At 38.7% G+C, this 16,079-nt stretch overlaps 1 protein-coding gene across 5 annotated transcripts in view; it reads right to left on the reverse strand.

The window, feature by feature from the left end:
* akap9 (A kinase (PRKA) anchor protein 9) overlaps positions 1–16,079 on the reverse strand; it is a 206,815-nt gene that overhangs the window by 17,550 nt on the left and 173,186 nt on the right. For all 5 annotated transcript variants that reach the window (XM_072253717.1, XM_072253716.1, XM_072253715.1 and 2 more), the window contains 7 exons: positions 14,846–15,037; positions 13,553–13,717; positions 11,664–11,814; positions 9,052–9,274; positions 7,901–8,051; positions 3,538–4,230; positions 716–966 (listed from right to left, as the gene is read on the reverse strand). In XM_072253717.1, coding sequence (XP_072109818.1) covers positions 716–966; positions 3,538–4,230; positions 7,901–8,051; positions 9,052–9,274; positions 11,664–11,814; positions 13,553–13,717; positions 14,846–15,037 — 1,826 coding nt within the window. The remainder of the gene's footprint in view (positions 1–715; positions 967–3,537; positions 4,231–7,900; positions 8,052–9,051; positions 9,275–11,663; positions 11,815–13,552; positions 13,718–14,845; positions 15,038–16,079) is intronic.

Raw genomic sequence — 16,079 nt, forward strand, 5'->3', positions numbered from 1 at the left:
CTGTTAAGCCAGAAATTATGCAGAGAAGATTCATGAGGATAGGACTGGAGGGCTTGAGTTATAAGAGGCTGGGACTCCTTTCCAATGGAAGCTGAGGGTGACCTTACAGAGGTACATAAAATCATAAGGAACATGGATAGGAAGAATGGGAGCCTAAAACTATATATAGGTTTCAGATGTCCGAAGAAGAATTCAAAAGGGACCTGAAGGGGCACAGAATGTGATAGGTACATGGACTGAGATAGTAGAAGAAGCCGTAGAGGCAGGTGCAATCACAACATTTAAAACAGATACATGAATAGAAAAGGATTAGAGGGGTACCTGCCAAACGCAAGTAAATGGGACTTGCCCAGGCAGGCAACTTAATTTGAGAGGATGACAGCCTTTTTCCATGTAGTAAACTTTATGACTATCTGGAGGCATGGCTTAGATTATGTTATAGATTTTCATGAGTGGGGGGCTTGTTCTGACACTATTTCCAATGTTTCTCTCAGGTGACAGAAAAATGATATGAAATTTTAATATACTGGAGACTGAGCTACTAACCAGAAACATATGGAACATTATTTTCCACATTAACCTGCAACATTAAACACTTGGTAAAACAGATCTGCACATAAGACCAATATATTTTGCTCACATTCTGTTATATTACTATGATTTTAAAGAAGTCAACTGCATTCATTATTGAGAACTAATATCAAGTCCTTTTCACCTGTTAGTGGCTTTGTTGACCATTATTGAGAGCTTGGAAATAATCAGCTGTATTTTCTGTCTGATGGTCTCCAAGTTTATATTTTCTCCAGACCCACAGCTTCCTCTATCAGTTTCAGCACCACTTACGGAATGAGCATACCAAAGCCTGTCAGAAACTGATGCATTATTTCTCGAATCTGTTGTTGCCAGCTTTTGTTGAATAATCCAGTTTTTTGTTCTGTCAGATGAAGGCTCAATTTTACAAGTTTCCTGAAATTAAGCACAGAAATTTAAAACTAAATGACAGCAGAAAATAAAATCAGCATAACTGTAGGAGCAACTTTCCTCAGATGATATTGAACATCTCCTCAGGTTTACAGAGCTTTGATAAAGCAAAAGCCTTGTGATGAAGCATTTTGAAAACAAGAAAGACCAAAATTTGTGGCCACATTGATGTTAAAATTGTTAGTAACCAGTGGCGTCATGTTGTCAAACTGACAAACATAATTACAAACAGACTTTTGGAAGCTGCCATCATTGATGGCCTATTCCTCTTAGAATGTGCTGAAGCAAATTTTCCAGATACAGTCAACATAGAACCAATTTTCTAAGCGTTAGAAAAATCTGCAGAGACAGTACTCGAGGTCTGAATTGAACCTGGCTGGGGGCGGGGGGGGGGGGGGCTCTACTAGGTGTACTACTCTCGTATCCACATGTCCTCCTGTGATTTGACCTCCAAATTTCTTCCATGGTGATCGACAAAGCCCACGAAGAAGCCTGCTCACTTTCCAGCAATCATTCCCAACTCTCCCTGTCCCACACAGACCACGAAAGAGTTCTCTTTGTCTTCTCTTTTTTCGAACTAGCCTCTTCCGATCACTTCTGAAAGCATCAGTGACATGGCAACCAAACGTATTTTCCTCTGCCTGCCTAATGTCTCTGGTTTAATCATTCAACCTTCCCAGTGAAATGTAAGTGATACAAACTTGTCTCTTGACTGCCGGCATTACTATTTTCCGTGACTTTGAAAACCGTTTGACCGGCTCAGTATTTTTGTATTTTATACTGGAACTACTGGAATCAAAATACTTCTGGTCTTTTTGCACAGATTTTCTTCATCAGTGACTATAATTACCTTTGCCACTGACAAAAACAACCACCCCTATATTATTACACTTACAGAAAGTAAAAACAACTTTCCATGTCTCTATCATATTTTTCAGCATAATTCCACAATTTTAAGAAGCACAACTGAGATCAAAGCCCAATAAGTTAACTGATAGGAGTCAAAAACTCTACAACTGGGGTCAGATAAAAACAAGAAATGAGTGAAATGCACAGATTTTGCTTGAGTTGGTCAGCAAGGAGGAAGCTAAGTGAATACACAGCACAGAAACGCGAAGCTGATGGGTGAAGGGAATTGCTTGGTTGGGTAAGGGAATTGTTTCGATCATTAGCTCTGACTTGTGACTGCCAGTTGGCCCAAAACAGTTTCTTTCAGTGTTCTGTTTGATTTTCTTATTTGGGTTTAATAAAAAGAGCACGAAATAATGACCGACAACTCTACAACTCCCTCATCTCTGTTATCCCACAAAACCAAAATAATCTTGCACCAATCATTGCCAAAGCATATGTCAAAATACATGTCAAAATAGGAACTTTTTTTTTAAATATTTTACTGAATATGTCAAATAACTATAAACTATTTTTATTATTATTATAGATGTTTTGCCTCAAACTAGATTGGAAGTATGCAATGGAAAACATTTCAAACCTGCAGTTCCAGCAGTACTTAAGACACTTGAAACTGGTATTAAGTCATCCAAGCCATGAACTTAGCACATGGCTTTGCTTCCTGTTTCACCTGAGAACAACTGATCAAAAACTTAATTTTCATCAATTTTGTAACAGATTTATTGATCTAGTCTCTGATATTCAGCATACATATAGGTTAAATTGATTTTTGATGTTGCATAACTGAGCAATTTTAAAACTGTATAAAACATACCAACAGTATTAACAAAATGTCAACTCTTTTGCAAGGACAATTTTGTCATTCTTTCATGAATAGTTGTCTGGAGATACATATATATATATATATATATATATATATATATATATATAAAGATTTTTCTTGGGACTACATAAGATAATTGCACCTCACCATCAACTGAATATAGTTGATAATTAGTGCTGCAGTTCAGTATATGATTTTATTAAGTAACCAACATTACTTAGTAAGAGACAAGTTTGTATTTTGGATGGACTGCTGAACTCTCTGCCTTTGCTGGAAGCCATATTCAGCAAACCATTACAGTGTGTGACTATATTCATTTGGAATTTTCCAGCATTTTTACCTTGCTTTCAATTTGATTTATCTTATATCTTTCACTTTGTATTTCATACCAATCCTCTTATAAAGATGACAAGGCATATTGAAGAATCAGTTCCACAAGCACGTACTGTGCTCCAGTCATTATTTATATTAGTCTATCTTTACAAATAACACTAGAGAAGGAGAGCAGCCCATTTACATGAATGCAGCACAAGGGCAGAATTAGGCTCTATTCCACTCTGTAATTATGTATGATACCAATTATCATAGCAGTGGTATGAGCAGTAAATCTTGCTGATTCATCCCATTACCTGGAGATTCTGTGGACAAAAACAGCACATGTGATAATAAACACCTAGATCATTAATCAATGCTTCAATCCCTCTTGCATACATTCCTGAAAATATTTAGTGAAATCTCTACACATTAAAATGGTGTGAAATAACAACTTTACAGTTTTAGTTGTGGAGGTTGCAGAAAACAATAATTAAGTTTGTAGAGCATACCTCCGTCCAATGAATTTTCTCAGTAACACTGGTCTCCAAATGATGTTCTGTTTCTTTTTGACTCCCTATTTGATCACTTCCCTGTAATGCTAGAAGAGTTTCCTTCAATTTTCCTTCCTCTTTTTGTAATTTTAAAACTTCGCGTTTTTCCTTCTCCAGTTGTTGCAGCAGTTCCTTTGCTTGTAGCTGTAAGGAATCCACTTTCTCCAAAACCAGTCTGTGAGATTCCTGCTCTTTTAACAGAGATTTCCTATGAATCTGTTGCTGCTCCTCAAGACGCTGCTTCAACTGAAGTAACTCGAGTTTGTACCTTTCCGTCTCACTCACTAACTCTACTGTACGGTTACGCTGATCATTCAGCTGCTTCTGCAGGTCCCGAATCAGCATCTCAGAAGACTTCCCTGGTGGTTTCCACCTTGCTTCCTGCATCTCCTCTGCACCCTGAAATTGCTTGGAGAGTTGACGTTCTTGTTCAAGTGCACTGGTTAAGTCAGAAGCTCTAGATTTCTCAGCATCTAAGATAACTTGGAGTTCAGTGATGCGACTTCTCTCCCGAGACAGTTCAGCTTTGTGTTGGGCTTTCTCAGAATCCATGCTCTGTCTCAGTTCACTTATTGTTTCCCGATCCTTTTCCAAAGCACACTCCAACTGCAAAAGTTTCCTCTTGTGATCCTCAAGTGCCAACTTCAAATCCTGAAATTAAATAGTATATGATTTTCTGGTTCATTCTATTTCTTTAAATTATATATTAATTTTCTAAATTCTGGATATTTAACAACTTTATACTATAGGTGTAAAGCAGTAGATTGGAGCCATCATCTGGACCACTCATCCAGAGATGCGATATGGAGTCCCACCAGCTGGCAGCTAATTAAATAAATCTGGTATTCATTTTTAGGAAAGGTTTGCTCAGTAACAATTATGCTGCCAGATGGTTATATTTAAAGAAAATCATCTGGTTCATTAGTGTTCTTCAGGAAGATAATCTGACATTTTTTTTGGGTCTGGTTTATATGTGATTCTAAAGCCACCAACATGGTTAGGTCTTAAAAGCCTCTTCAGTAATTAGGGATGGACAATAAATGCTGTTATAACCAGAAATGTCCATACCCTGTAAATAAATATTTTAAAAATATTACTTTACTATTCTTCAAAAAAGATACAGGGTACAAGGCAAAGTTTTCTGTATTCAAATATATGGCAGAAGATAAATAAATGATCCAATCTGAATGAAAATAAATGATTAGATTAAATAATAAATTTAAATAATATTCAAGTACTTAAGTAGGATGAATGGGTTATTCTATGTGACAGGCAGCATAAATATACAAAATACCTTTCATCACTTATCTCACATAAAGGTGCCTGAATGAATTTACAAGGCAAATGCAGCAAATTATCTAAAGATAATTTTAAAGATAAAAAAGATCTAATTATCTAAAGATACTCTTAATTATCTAATTAAGCAAATTATCTAAAGATTATTTTAAAGATAATAAAGATAATTTGATAATTTAATTGTAAAGATAACCTGATGTATTTTCCGTTCTCAAATTAGTTGCAAGCATTAATTACATATGAAAGCTTTTCATTCTCCCTTCTAAAATTATTAGAATAATCTCTAAATTTTATTATTTATTTTATACAGATTTGTTGATAACCAGGCCCAGAATTTATAAGATCCGTAGATAAATTGTAATTAGTGATATCACCCAAAAGTTAAAACAGGCCCCTCAGCTACATGCAATTTCTATTTGCTTAAATGGAAAGAGAGAGTGTAATAAATCCTAGGTTTGATAACAGAAACTAATGTGGTCAAGGAGTGGACAAGGTGTAGCAGGATGGACCATTTGGACTTCCCTTATTTCTTTTGTTAAGTTTGTAAAGCTCACAACATCTATTGATGAGATAATACTGTGAGAAAATATGGGCTCATGCACTTTGGTATGAAGAACAGAAAAGCATGAAATGTTGACAAACTGGTATGTTGAAATACAGAAGGATCTTGATATACTGGTTCATGAAAATCAATCAAGATGAGGCACAGAAGGGATCTGTCAACATCGATTTCAAGTGGCCTGGAAAGCAAACATTACTGAGATTACTGAGATTGTACTTTTTGTCTGGCAGTTCTTTGGGACTAAGAATGGCTAAGTGCCCCTCATTCTTGTAACCTCTAATGCTGATATTGAGGCCTATGTATGATTCACAGGCATCCAAAGGTCAGGTCATGGCTGAGTGGACAGTAGGGTGGGTAGTTTATGAGGTGATGCATGTGCAGGGTTTTTTGTGTTTATGATGCTTAGGGCAATATTCTCAGTACCATCCCACATTATCCTTCTCTACGTTGAGCGGTTATGCGACAGAGATTCTTCAGAGTCAGTAGGGATGTTGCATTTCTTCATGGGCTTTGAGAAAATGCATCTGAGCATGCACAAATGCACATATTGGCTGCACACTGTTTTCTCATCTGGAGAGATCTTGGTAACCTTGGTTCTGGAGCGTAGTAAACAGGCTGAAAAGCCTTTCATCAGGTTTGAAGAGCAATTACCTTCACAAGAAGGTCTTTGGAGATAAGATGAAACATTATAGCAGGAAGAACTGAGGAAAACATTGGGGAATGACACCAGCCTTCACCAAGAATGGTTTTGCTGTAGATTCATTGGTTAGTATCACAGGTTGTATGCCATCATAAAAAAGTGTAAGATGGGGACGAGATGAAGTTGTGTGGGCAACTGGAATTGAGAAGCAGGTTCCACGGATGTTTGTGATTGATGGAGTGGGTGAGGGATGTGTGGTCGGAACCAGGGACTGGGTACATGGTGAGGTGAGTGGCTGGAAGCAGGAACTGAGAAGATGGATGGATGTACAACCAGAGCCGGGAATAGAGAATACATCTGTTTTAAGCAGTTGGAGCATTCAAAGTTAAAATAAGAAATATTCTGAAGGCAAAGTCTCTGGAAGTCTTTAGAATTTCTGTTTCTAAGTTCCGTTGCAGGCTTATTTACTGGGTACAGGTATAGCGGAGAATGACAGATTTTTGGATGCTAAGAGAAACCGGAAGATCCAACTAAGTTGATTTAATTTTTTCCAAGAGGCAATGTGTGATAATAGTCTATCTGGGATTGAGTCACATCTTTTACAAGGTTCCACATAGGAGACTGATCCAAAATATAACCCCATGGGATCTAATGCACTTTGGCAAATTGGACCAGTAAAATACCTTAAGCAGAGAATGCTCACTTGTTTTTGCAATTATACAATAGTGACCAACAGTGTATCAATGTTGCTAGTTGTTAAATGTATTAGTGATCCAGATGCAAATGTAAGAGCATGATCAGTGAATTCACAGATGATATCAAAATCAGTGGCATTTTAAAGAACAGGGGTGGAGGGGATCTTTGTCTACAGAATGATATCCTGAATTAGGAAAATAGGAAGCATAATGGAACATGGAATTTAATTCTGAAATAATGGAAGGTGATGCATTTTGTACAGACTAATAAGGCTGGATCTACACAATGAATTGTAGGTCTGGAGAAGTACTGTAGGTCTGGAGAAGTACTGAGGACAGTGGGACTTTGCTAAAGGATCTTTGAAGGAAGCAGCACAGGTAGATAAAGTGGCTAAAAAGGCCTTCTTCATTAGCTGTGCTGCGATATAAAAGAGTAGTTAGGTAATGGTACAAGCTGGAGAACTACACACAGCACTGTACACCACACAAAATAAAGGATGTGACTGCACTGGAGGGAGTGTTGAGAATATTCACCAGAATGCCGTCTGGGGTAAAACCTTTCAGCTATGAGAAGAGAGTGGACAAGCTGCATCTGTTTTTCTTATAGTAGAGAAGATTGTGAGGGCAACTTACTGAGAAATACACAGTTATGAAGAGCATAGATAGGGTGTAGAGTGATGAACTTTACTCTGGGCTGGGTTGAGAGTGAATGGTGGGGTATTTAGATAAGCACATGCATCGCCATTGCATAGCACAGGCTGAATGCTGAAAAAGAGGCATTTGATGGGTGGCTTTGTCACAGTGGACCACACTGCCTTTTCTGTGCCATATGACTCTGGGTTTATGCTCGAAAGGGAATGAGGCACAAAATCAGCAAATATTCTGTTGAATAGTGGAACAGCTTTGATGGGCCATATTGCTTACTCCTATCTCATGTTCATAAATTTAACATACCCAACAACCAGAGGACCTAATGCCTACACAACATGGCTTATTCTAAAACTCAATTAAATATATATGTAGTCTGGCATTGAGAGTCAAGATAGGAGAAGGTGGCAGTCAATAAGATATTATGCATCAGTGCTCTGTTTCCATGAATCATGTTTGAGACAACAAAAACATCCAAACCTCCAGTTCTTCTCGGTCATGCTCTTCTCGTCTACCTAGCTTGCGCTTTTCTTTTTCCATTGCCCATTCTAGGTCCTGTGACCTCTTCTGTTCATTTGCTAGTGCAGCATTTAGCGTTTCTACAGCAGCCGCCTTGTCAGTTAACTCAACCCTAAAATATGCAAATAGCCAATAAAAAGTTATTTCATTACAAATACTGTGAAAAATCTGTACATACTTTATATCTTATTGTCGCCAAGCAATTGATACTAGAACATACAATCATCACAGCGATATCTGATTCTGCGCTTCCTGCTCCTTGGATTACAAATCAATAGTAAATATTAAAAATTTAAATTATAAATGGAAAGTAAGGTAGTGCAAAAAAAACCGAGAGGCAGGTCTGGATATTTGCAGGGTACGGCCCAGATCCAGGTCAGGATCCATTCAGCAGTCTTATCACAGTTGGAAGGAAGCTGTTCCCAAATCTGGCCGTATGAGTCTTCAAGCGCCTGAGCCTTCTCCCGGAGGGAAGAGGGACGAAAATTGTGTTGGCTGGGTGGGTCGTGTCCTTGATTATCCTGGCAGCACCGCTCCAACAGCGTGCGGTGTAAAGTGAGTCCAAGGACGGAAGATTGGTTCGTGTGATGTGCTGCGCCGTGTTCACGATCTTCTGCAGCTTCTTCTGGTCTTGGACAGGACAACTTCCATACCAGGTTGTGATGCACCCTAGAAGAATGCTTTCTACGGTGCATCTATAAGAATTAGTGAGGGTTTTAGGGGACAGGCCAAATTTCTTTAGTTTTCTCAGGAAGTAAAGGCGCTGGTGAATTTTGATGGAAAACACTAATCACATAACTAGTCTGCTAATTTTGGAGATGATCATCCAAAAGCACCGGGTTCAAAAATTCATAAATCAATTTGAAGTTAAATAAACTGGTATGAACACCACTGATTGTAAGAACACAGGAGATCTGTACTGAAAGTAATCAAGTTATACAAACAATATCAACCTTACTAAGAGGAGACAAGATATGGAAGTTAAAGAAACTGAAAATGAATTTCAAATTCTCTGCAGATGTACAATTCCCCTCAAAACTCTCCAATCCATCCACTTGGGTCTCCACTTCACCCTCCCATTGACAATTTGAATATGATGGACACTTGATTACCTCAGCATCTCCAACTCTTTAAAGTGTTTGTGTTGTGCCTTAAGTGTGGTTTCAAGTTCCAGTTTTGTTTGAGAAAGCTCATTTTTCAATTCTGCCAGCAGCATCTTCTCCGAATTCAGATGGTCTTGGAATTCAGGCCCCTTTGCCTTCAGTGTATTCAATTCCATTTGTAATGTTAGAATCTGAGCCTGCTTCTGTTTCAGATTGTTTTCTAGTAATTCCACTAAAAGCAAATAAAGTATATCAGGCCATTGCTATTCGTAAAAACATCCTGAGATACCAATGTAGTTAATAACATATGAAATAGGAAGAATAGGTTAGCCAGATCTTCAATTGTGCCAGATAAAAGGTATTATTAATTAAATACGATTCATTAAAATTAAGTCTGTCTCAGTGATACCTTCTAGCACTATAGATATCCCTCAATTCCTTTATTGACTGGAAACCTGTCTGTAACATCACAGCCTTCTGAGGTAGAGATATCCAGGCATCGTCTGTCCTTTTAGTACAGAGACTTCTCCTCATCTCAGTCTGAAATGGACAGCCCTTATTCTAAGCCCTACAGTCCTCAGCCACAGAAAAGACCTTCCACCTCTCTAGCCCCTTCAGAATTTTATAAACTTCAGTGAGATCCCTCATTCTTCTACAATCTACTGAATTTTTCCGCATACAGCAAACCTACTAACCTTGAATCCAGTCTAATGAACTTTTGCTGCGTTCTCGTTACAGAGACTTGGGGAAGGAAATCATTTCAAGGGGAAGGAAATCATTTCAAAGGTAAGGAAATCAAACTGCACACCATACTGCAGGGGTGCTATCACCAAGGCCCACACAATTACAAAGACTCCTTTACTGATGTATTCAAATTTTCTCAAAATAAAGGCTACCTACAACAGAAATGGTTTGGCTTTTAGTGAATTGTGCAAAGCACTTCTAGGTTACCTTGACTATCAATATGATCCACTGTCGGGATAGGAAAAATACTCTGCTTTTCTGTTAACATACATCAAAATGGATGACCTCATGTTCTTCCTTGCTCGTTTTGCCTGCCTGTAACCTTTAAAGCTTCTTTCCATCCTCTCCTATACACAGAAATCCATCTGGTGAGTATCATCAGCAAACAAGGACATGCACCATTGAGCTTCCATAGCCACTGGCAGATTGCTAAACTGAGAATGATTCACTTATTCCCTCTATTTAGCTTTCTGTTACACCTCCTTTGGTTACATGGGATGGAGAAGGGTGGAGAGGAGGCATGGGCATATAACAGAGTCCTCTGTGAAAAGACTTGGTGAGGGACGGGGACGGAGTGGGGAGGGGGAGGTGCAGATGGAAAGACATGATCATATGGGGACCACTGATATAGGTGAATCTGGAGGCAGGGTGGAAGATAGTGGTGCAGGTAATGAAATTGATGATTTCTGCACGTGCAGGAAGAAGTATGTCAATGCACAGGAGAAAGAATTGAGGGTTGGATAGGGTGAGTAAAGTGCTGTATAGGCTTAGACCAAGGCCAATTCAATTTAGCCAACCAACAGAAAGGCAAAGCTAGGGCCCATGCAGGTCTGCAAGTCTGCCTTTTGGACCTGTAGAAAGTGAAAGGAAAGATTAGTTCTGCAAGGTGGATAAGGGAGTTAGTGAAGGGGAACTGGTTGTGTCTTTGTTCAAGAAAGAAACAGAAAGCCCCAAGACCTTCCTAAAGGAACCGAGGGTGGCAAGACACCAGGCGTCTATGGTAAAGACGAGCTGGTAGGAACCATGGAATGGGAAGTTATCTAAATTGTGGGGGGTGTGAAACGTGTCCTGGATATAAATGGAAAGGGACTAGATAAGGGGAGACAGGATGATGTCCAGATGTCCAGTGGAAATAATCGGGCTATCAGGGTGGTACTGTTTGTGGTAGCATTTTTATATTCTTCTCAGAGGTTACTTTCCTCATTAGATCGGTCTTAAAAACAAACTTGCATATATTTTGCTTTTTCAAGTTGTTGACATAATATTGAGAATGGCTCAAAGCCAGTGATCCTTGTACAATTTCACTCATAACTCCTACAACACTGAAAATGGTTTGTTCATATTTGCTTCAGTCTCATGAACCTCAATCTTGTTCAGCTGGTTACTGTGAAAGACCTTAGTAAATAGTTCCTGAAAATACACGTATCCACTGGTTTCCTTTTTTATTGTTCGTTCTACCCTTAAAAAATAAAATCTGCCAAATACAGTTGCCCCATCATAAAACAGCATGTATTCTGCTAAATGATGGATATTTTCTAAGTATCTTATTACTACACCCGTAATAATACATGTACTTCAATGACTGAGCCCAAACTAAAAACCTCATAATTTGTATTTTATATCTCCCTCCTTCTTGAACAGCTGAGTTATATTTACTATGTTCCTATTGACACAACCACCAGCTTTTTTGCCATCTCCGTTCAAGCCTCATGAATTTGAAATTCCTCTACGTTATCAGAGCCACTACCAAACCACTAACAGAGAAGCAGTCATACCACACAAAATCTTAACAAGCAATTCCAGTTTTAAAAGACATAATTATTAACATTATAAATATGATTAATCACATCAGGCATGCATTTAGAAAATCCCCTTACTTCTTTGTGTGCTGTGTTCTCGCACATCATTGGGCTTCCTGTCACCCTGCTGGACTCTTTGCAGGTAAGACCAAAGTTCGCGTATTTCCATCATCATGCTATTCCGATCTGCAGTCATTAAAAGTTGCACATCCGCTCTCCTCTGAGTTTCCTAAGGCCAGATGAAGATGAACAGATACAATTATCTGCGTCTATGCCAGGCCAAATATTCCAATTTTTATGCTGTCATGTTGGTTGTCTGGGCAAATCTAGAGGAGCAGCAGGGTTTCCTGGTGCAGTATTTCAAATCAAAACATTGAAAATTCCTTTCCCCTACACATCCCGTCCTCCCCAGATGCTGCCAAGTTTCTCCAGAGATTAGCAGCACACATAAAATGCTGGAGGAACTCATCAGGCTAGGTAGCATCTGTGGAGAAAAGTAAACAGTCAATGCATCGGGCCAAGACCCTTCATCAGTCCTCCTCAAAGAACTCCAAAAGGTTCATCAAGCAAGATTTTCACTTAAGGAAACCATGTTGACTTTGTCCTATCTCGTCCTGTGTCACCAAGTACTCCATCACTTCATCCTAAACAATTGACTCCAACTTCTTCTCAACCACTGAGGTCAGGCTAACTGGTCTATAATTTCCTTTCGCTGCTTCCTTCCTTTCTTATAACATAGGGTGACATTTGCAATTTTCCAGTCCTCCAGAATCATGCCAGAGTCCAATGATTCCTGAAAGATCATTAATAATGCCTCCACAATCTCTACCACTACCTCTTTCAGAACCCTTGTGTGGAGTTCATCTGGTCTGGGTGACTTATGCACCTTTAGGTCTTATAACTTTTTGAGCACCTTCTCCCTTGTAATAGTAACTGCCCTCACTTCTCTTCCCTCACACCCTTCAACACCTGGCATGCTGCTAGTGTCTTCCACAGTGAAGGCTGATGTAAAATAGTCATTTAGTTAATCTGCCATCTCCTTGTCCCCTGTTATTACCCAGTCTCATTTTCTAGCAGAACTATGTTCACTCTCATCTACATTATTGCACTATACCAGGCCTAGGGTGGCCTTTTCACTGGTTGGCTCTGGAACTGTGCTTTTCTAAAAAAACTACCCCAAAAATAGTTATTTAACCATTAATTTGATGAATCTTCTGTTATTAAATGTAAATTATTAATTTCTGAAGACTTGTAAATTTCTAAGTGTATGGCACTAGATATTAGTTATGCATGCCGGCTAGGATATTTGACAGAAGGCTAGAGGCCCACAAACTAAAAAGAACAAAAATCGATTTAAATGAAAATTAGAAAAAACATCAAAAAATATACAAACGCTTCAGCAATTTTAAAGGCTAATGCACAGAGTTTGGCCAGGACATGCAGAAAATTAGAATGGAAAAGACAGAAAAACAATGAACTTCAAAATACACAGTGGGTCAAGCCACATCTATGGAAAGAAATACAAGTTACATTTGAGCTTGAATAGCTTCCATCAAAAGCAGAAACATGTTTTAAGTTGTAGAGAAGGAAGGAATGTCTGACAAGATGAGGTCGACGGAACCTGAGCAGAACAGAGTTGCCAACAAAGAGGACGTAAATGCTTATTAATTATGGATGTTTTACCTGCAGGAGATGCAAATAGAATTGAATGAAAGCAGAAAGAAACTATGCTGAATTTATGAGATAAAAGATATACTGCAGGTTACCATAAATTTAAAATAAAAGAGAATCCTAACTAACCTGCTGAGTACCTCCAGCATTTCCAGTTTTTATTTCAAATTCAAACCAACTGTACTTTTTAAATTATTGTTTTTTAATAGAAATGATGGACATGATTTGGTCAGATCAGCCTTTGCCACTCCTGCAAAAACTACAATGCCAGTCATGATTAAGTAAGAGGAAAATACCTGTTCTTTCAGCAAGCTCAACAACGTCATTGCATCCACATTATTCAGGGATGATGCCTGTGCGTGGACAGCCATTATAAAGGCATCATGTTCTTTATTAAAAACATGCTGGACAGCTTGCAGTAGCTCACGTCGCCAGTCTGTGATGTTCTCAGCAGTTAAAGCCTGTAAGAGATGTTACATTTTTACCTATTACTCTACTCTCTCTTAGATATATTACCATTAACGAGAGCTAACTTTATAGATATTTCAAAAATATTTAGCCCCATAAATTCATAATCTGTAAGCATTTCCACATACTTTAGGATATCAGTTTCACTACTTGGTCCTTCAGATAAGACATTAAACTAAATATCTATTTGCCTATTCAGGAAATATGGAGGATTCCATGGCAGGATGGCAAATTGAAGTTCCCCTTCTGCAACAGGCACTGTTTTCTGTTTGATCATCACTGAGGAAGAACCTGCCCACATTTCAATGGTGCCTGAAGGTTAATATCAGTTGGACAGATTTAAAGCAAAAGGCTTTGAAAACAGATGCTGACAAATTAATCTTCAAAAGTTTGGCTGTGTTAATTAGTGGAGCAAGTAACCTGCAGAAAGACAAACCCCTTTAGCTTATTTGCTTTGGATGAATTCGTTAGAGCAAGGATTTTTCATCAGCAGGGACCCACTTGCACTTACTGCTGGTGTCTGATAAAATATTAATTTGTGTGATGAAATTCTCCTTTAAACTATCTTATACTGCTAGCTAGGATATTTGACAGAAGGATAGAGGTCTACAAACTAAACAGAATAAAAATTGATTTAGTGGAAAATTCGAAAAACTTCAAAACTCACACGAACTTCTTTAGCAATTTTTGAGGGTAATGTACAGAATTTGGTCAGGACATGCAGAAAATAAAAATGTAATTAAAAGGTAGAGATTTTGAAAGGGTGTTCTTTCCTCAGTGGAATGTAGGAAGCCAAGATTTATAGAGGTTTCAAAAATTATGAGGGGCATAGAAAGGGTAACTAGAGTCTTTTAAATAGGGGAATCTAGAACTTCCAGCAATGTAAGGTGTAAGTGGATAAACTTAAAGGAAATCTGAGGGGCAGTTTTTCCACTCACTGGATGCTGGTTATCTGAAAGGAACTGCCAGAGGAGGTAACGGGTTAGGTAAGTTGTAGAAGGATATAGACATAATGCAGGAAAATGCAATCAGGCTCAGCAAGGACAAGGTAATTTCCATGCTGCATGAAATACTCACCCAGATCCCTCGTGGAAAATTATTTCAACATACTGTGTCCTTACCTTTGCTTCCCCAGTGCCCTGAATTTTGGAAAGTACATCATTAAGTGACTGTACAACATCCAGAAGTCCCTGCCTTTCCTGAAGCCAATAGTTTGGGTTATTCTCCGGTGGTCGCAGTTGTCCTTCAAGGTGCGGTGATTCTGAAAGAGACAACACCTGCATCCCCTCTCGATGTACTTCATGAAGTAAAGACTGTTAAAATAAAAAACACATTCAAGACTTAGGCAGATAATTTACACACCTTAGTTACTACTTTGTAGGCAAGATATTATTGTATGTTATATACACTTAGTGTCAATTTTATTAGGTACACCTGCAAATATCTCATCAGCCAATCATATAGCAGCAATGCATCCACAAAAGCATGCAGACTTGATCACGAGGTTCAGTTGTTCTTGAGACCAAACATCAGATTGGGGGAAGAAATGTGATCTAACTGACTTTCACCATGGAATGATTGTTTGAGCCAGACGGAGTGGTTTGAGTATCTCGGGAGCTGCTAATCTCCTGGGATTTTCATGCAATTAGTCTTTAGAGTTTACAGAGAATGGTACGAAGAACAAAACACACACAAAAAACATCCAGCGAGTGGCACTTCTATGGGTGAAAATGCCTTAATAATGAGACAGGGCAGAGGAAAATGGGCAGACTGATTATACATTACAACAATAGATGGGCCAAAGCAGCAGAACTCAACACTGGGTTCTACTCTTGTACCTAATAAAAGTGACCACTGATTGTATATTCACCAGATTATATATAACAAATGCTAACAAATGTTAGCAAAATGACCAACCATCCTTCAACAATTTTTTTTAAAAGAAATGCAGCGGCAACTGAGCTCAATGGAGGAGTGCTTCTTGCAGGTCAGAGTTGGTGATTTAAAACGAGAGCTTCGCGGGTGTTAGCCCATTGTGTGGGGCCTATCAGTGGTGACAACTGAGCTCGACGAGCTAAATAAAAGTACAGAAGGGATAAGTGGAGCAGCCTTTGACGGGAGTAGGCTAGTGGCAAAAGTAGAAGTTACAGGCTTTTGCTTATTCAGGCTTTGGCGAGGTAAGTGGGTAAGTGGACTTCGTTTTTGGTTTTTCTTTGCATTTTTTTTGAGGAATAGTGATTATATAACCATACAACAATTACAGCACGGAAACAGGCCATCTCCGCCCTTCTAGTCCATGCCGAATTGTTGGTAGGGTCAGTTTTTTGCTCTGGGTGTCAGAAGTGGGAATCCTGG

The sequence above is a fragment of the Mobula birostris genome, chromosome 3 (assembly GCF_030028105.1).
Source record: "Mobula birostris isolate sMobBir1 chromosome 3, sMobBir1.hap1, whole genome shotgun sequence".
Classification (NCBI taxonomy): domain Eukaryota; kingdom Metazoa; phylum Chordata; class Chondrichthyes; order Myliobatiformes; family Myliobatidae; genus Mobula; species Mobula birostris.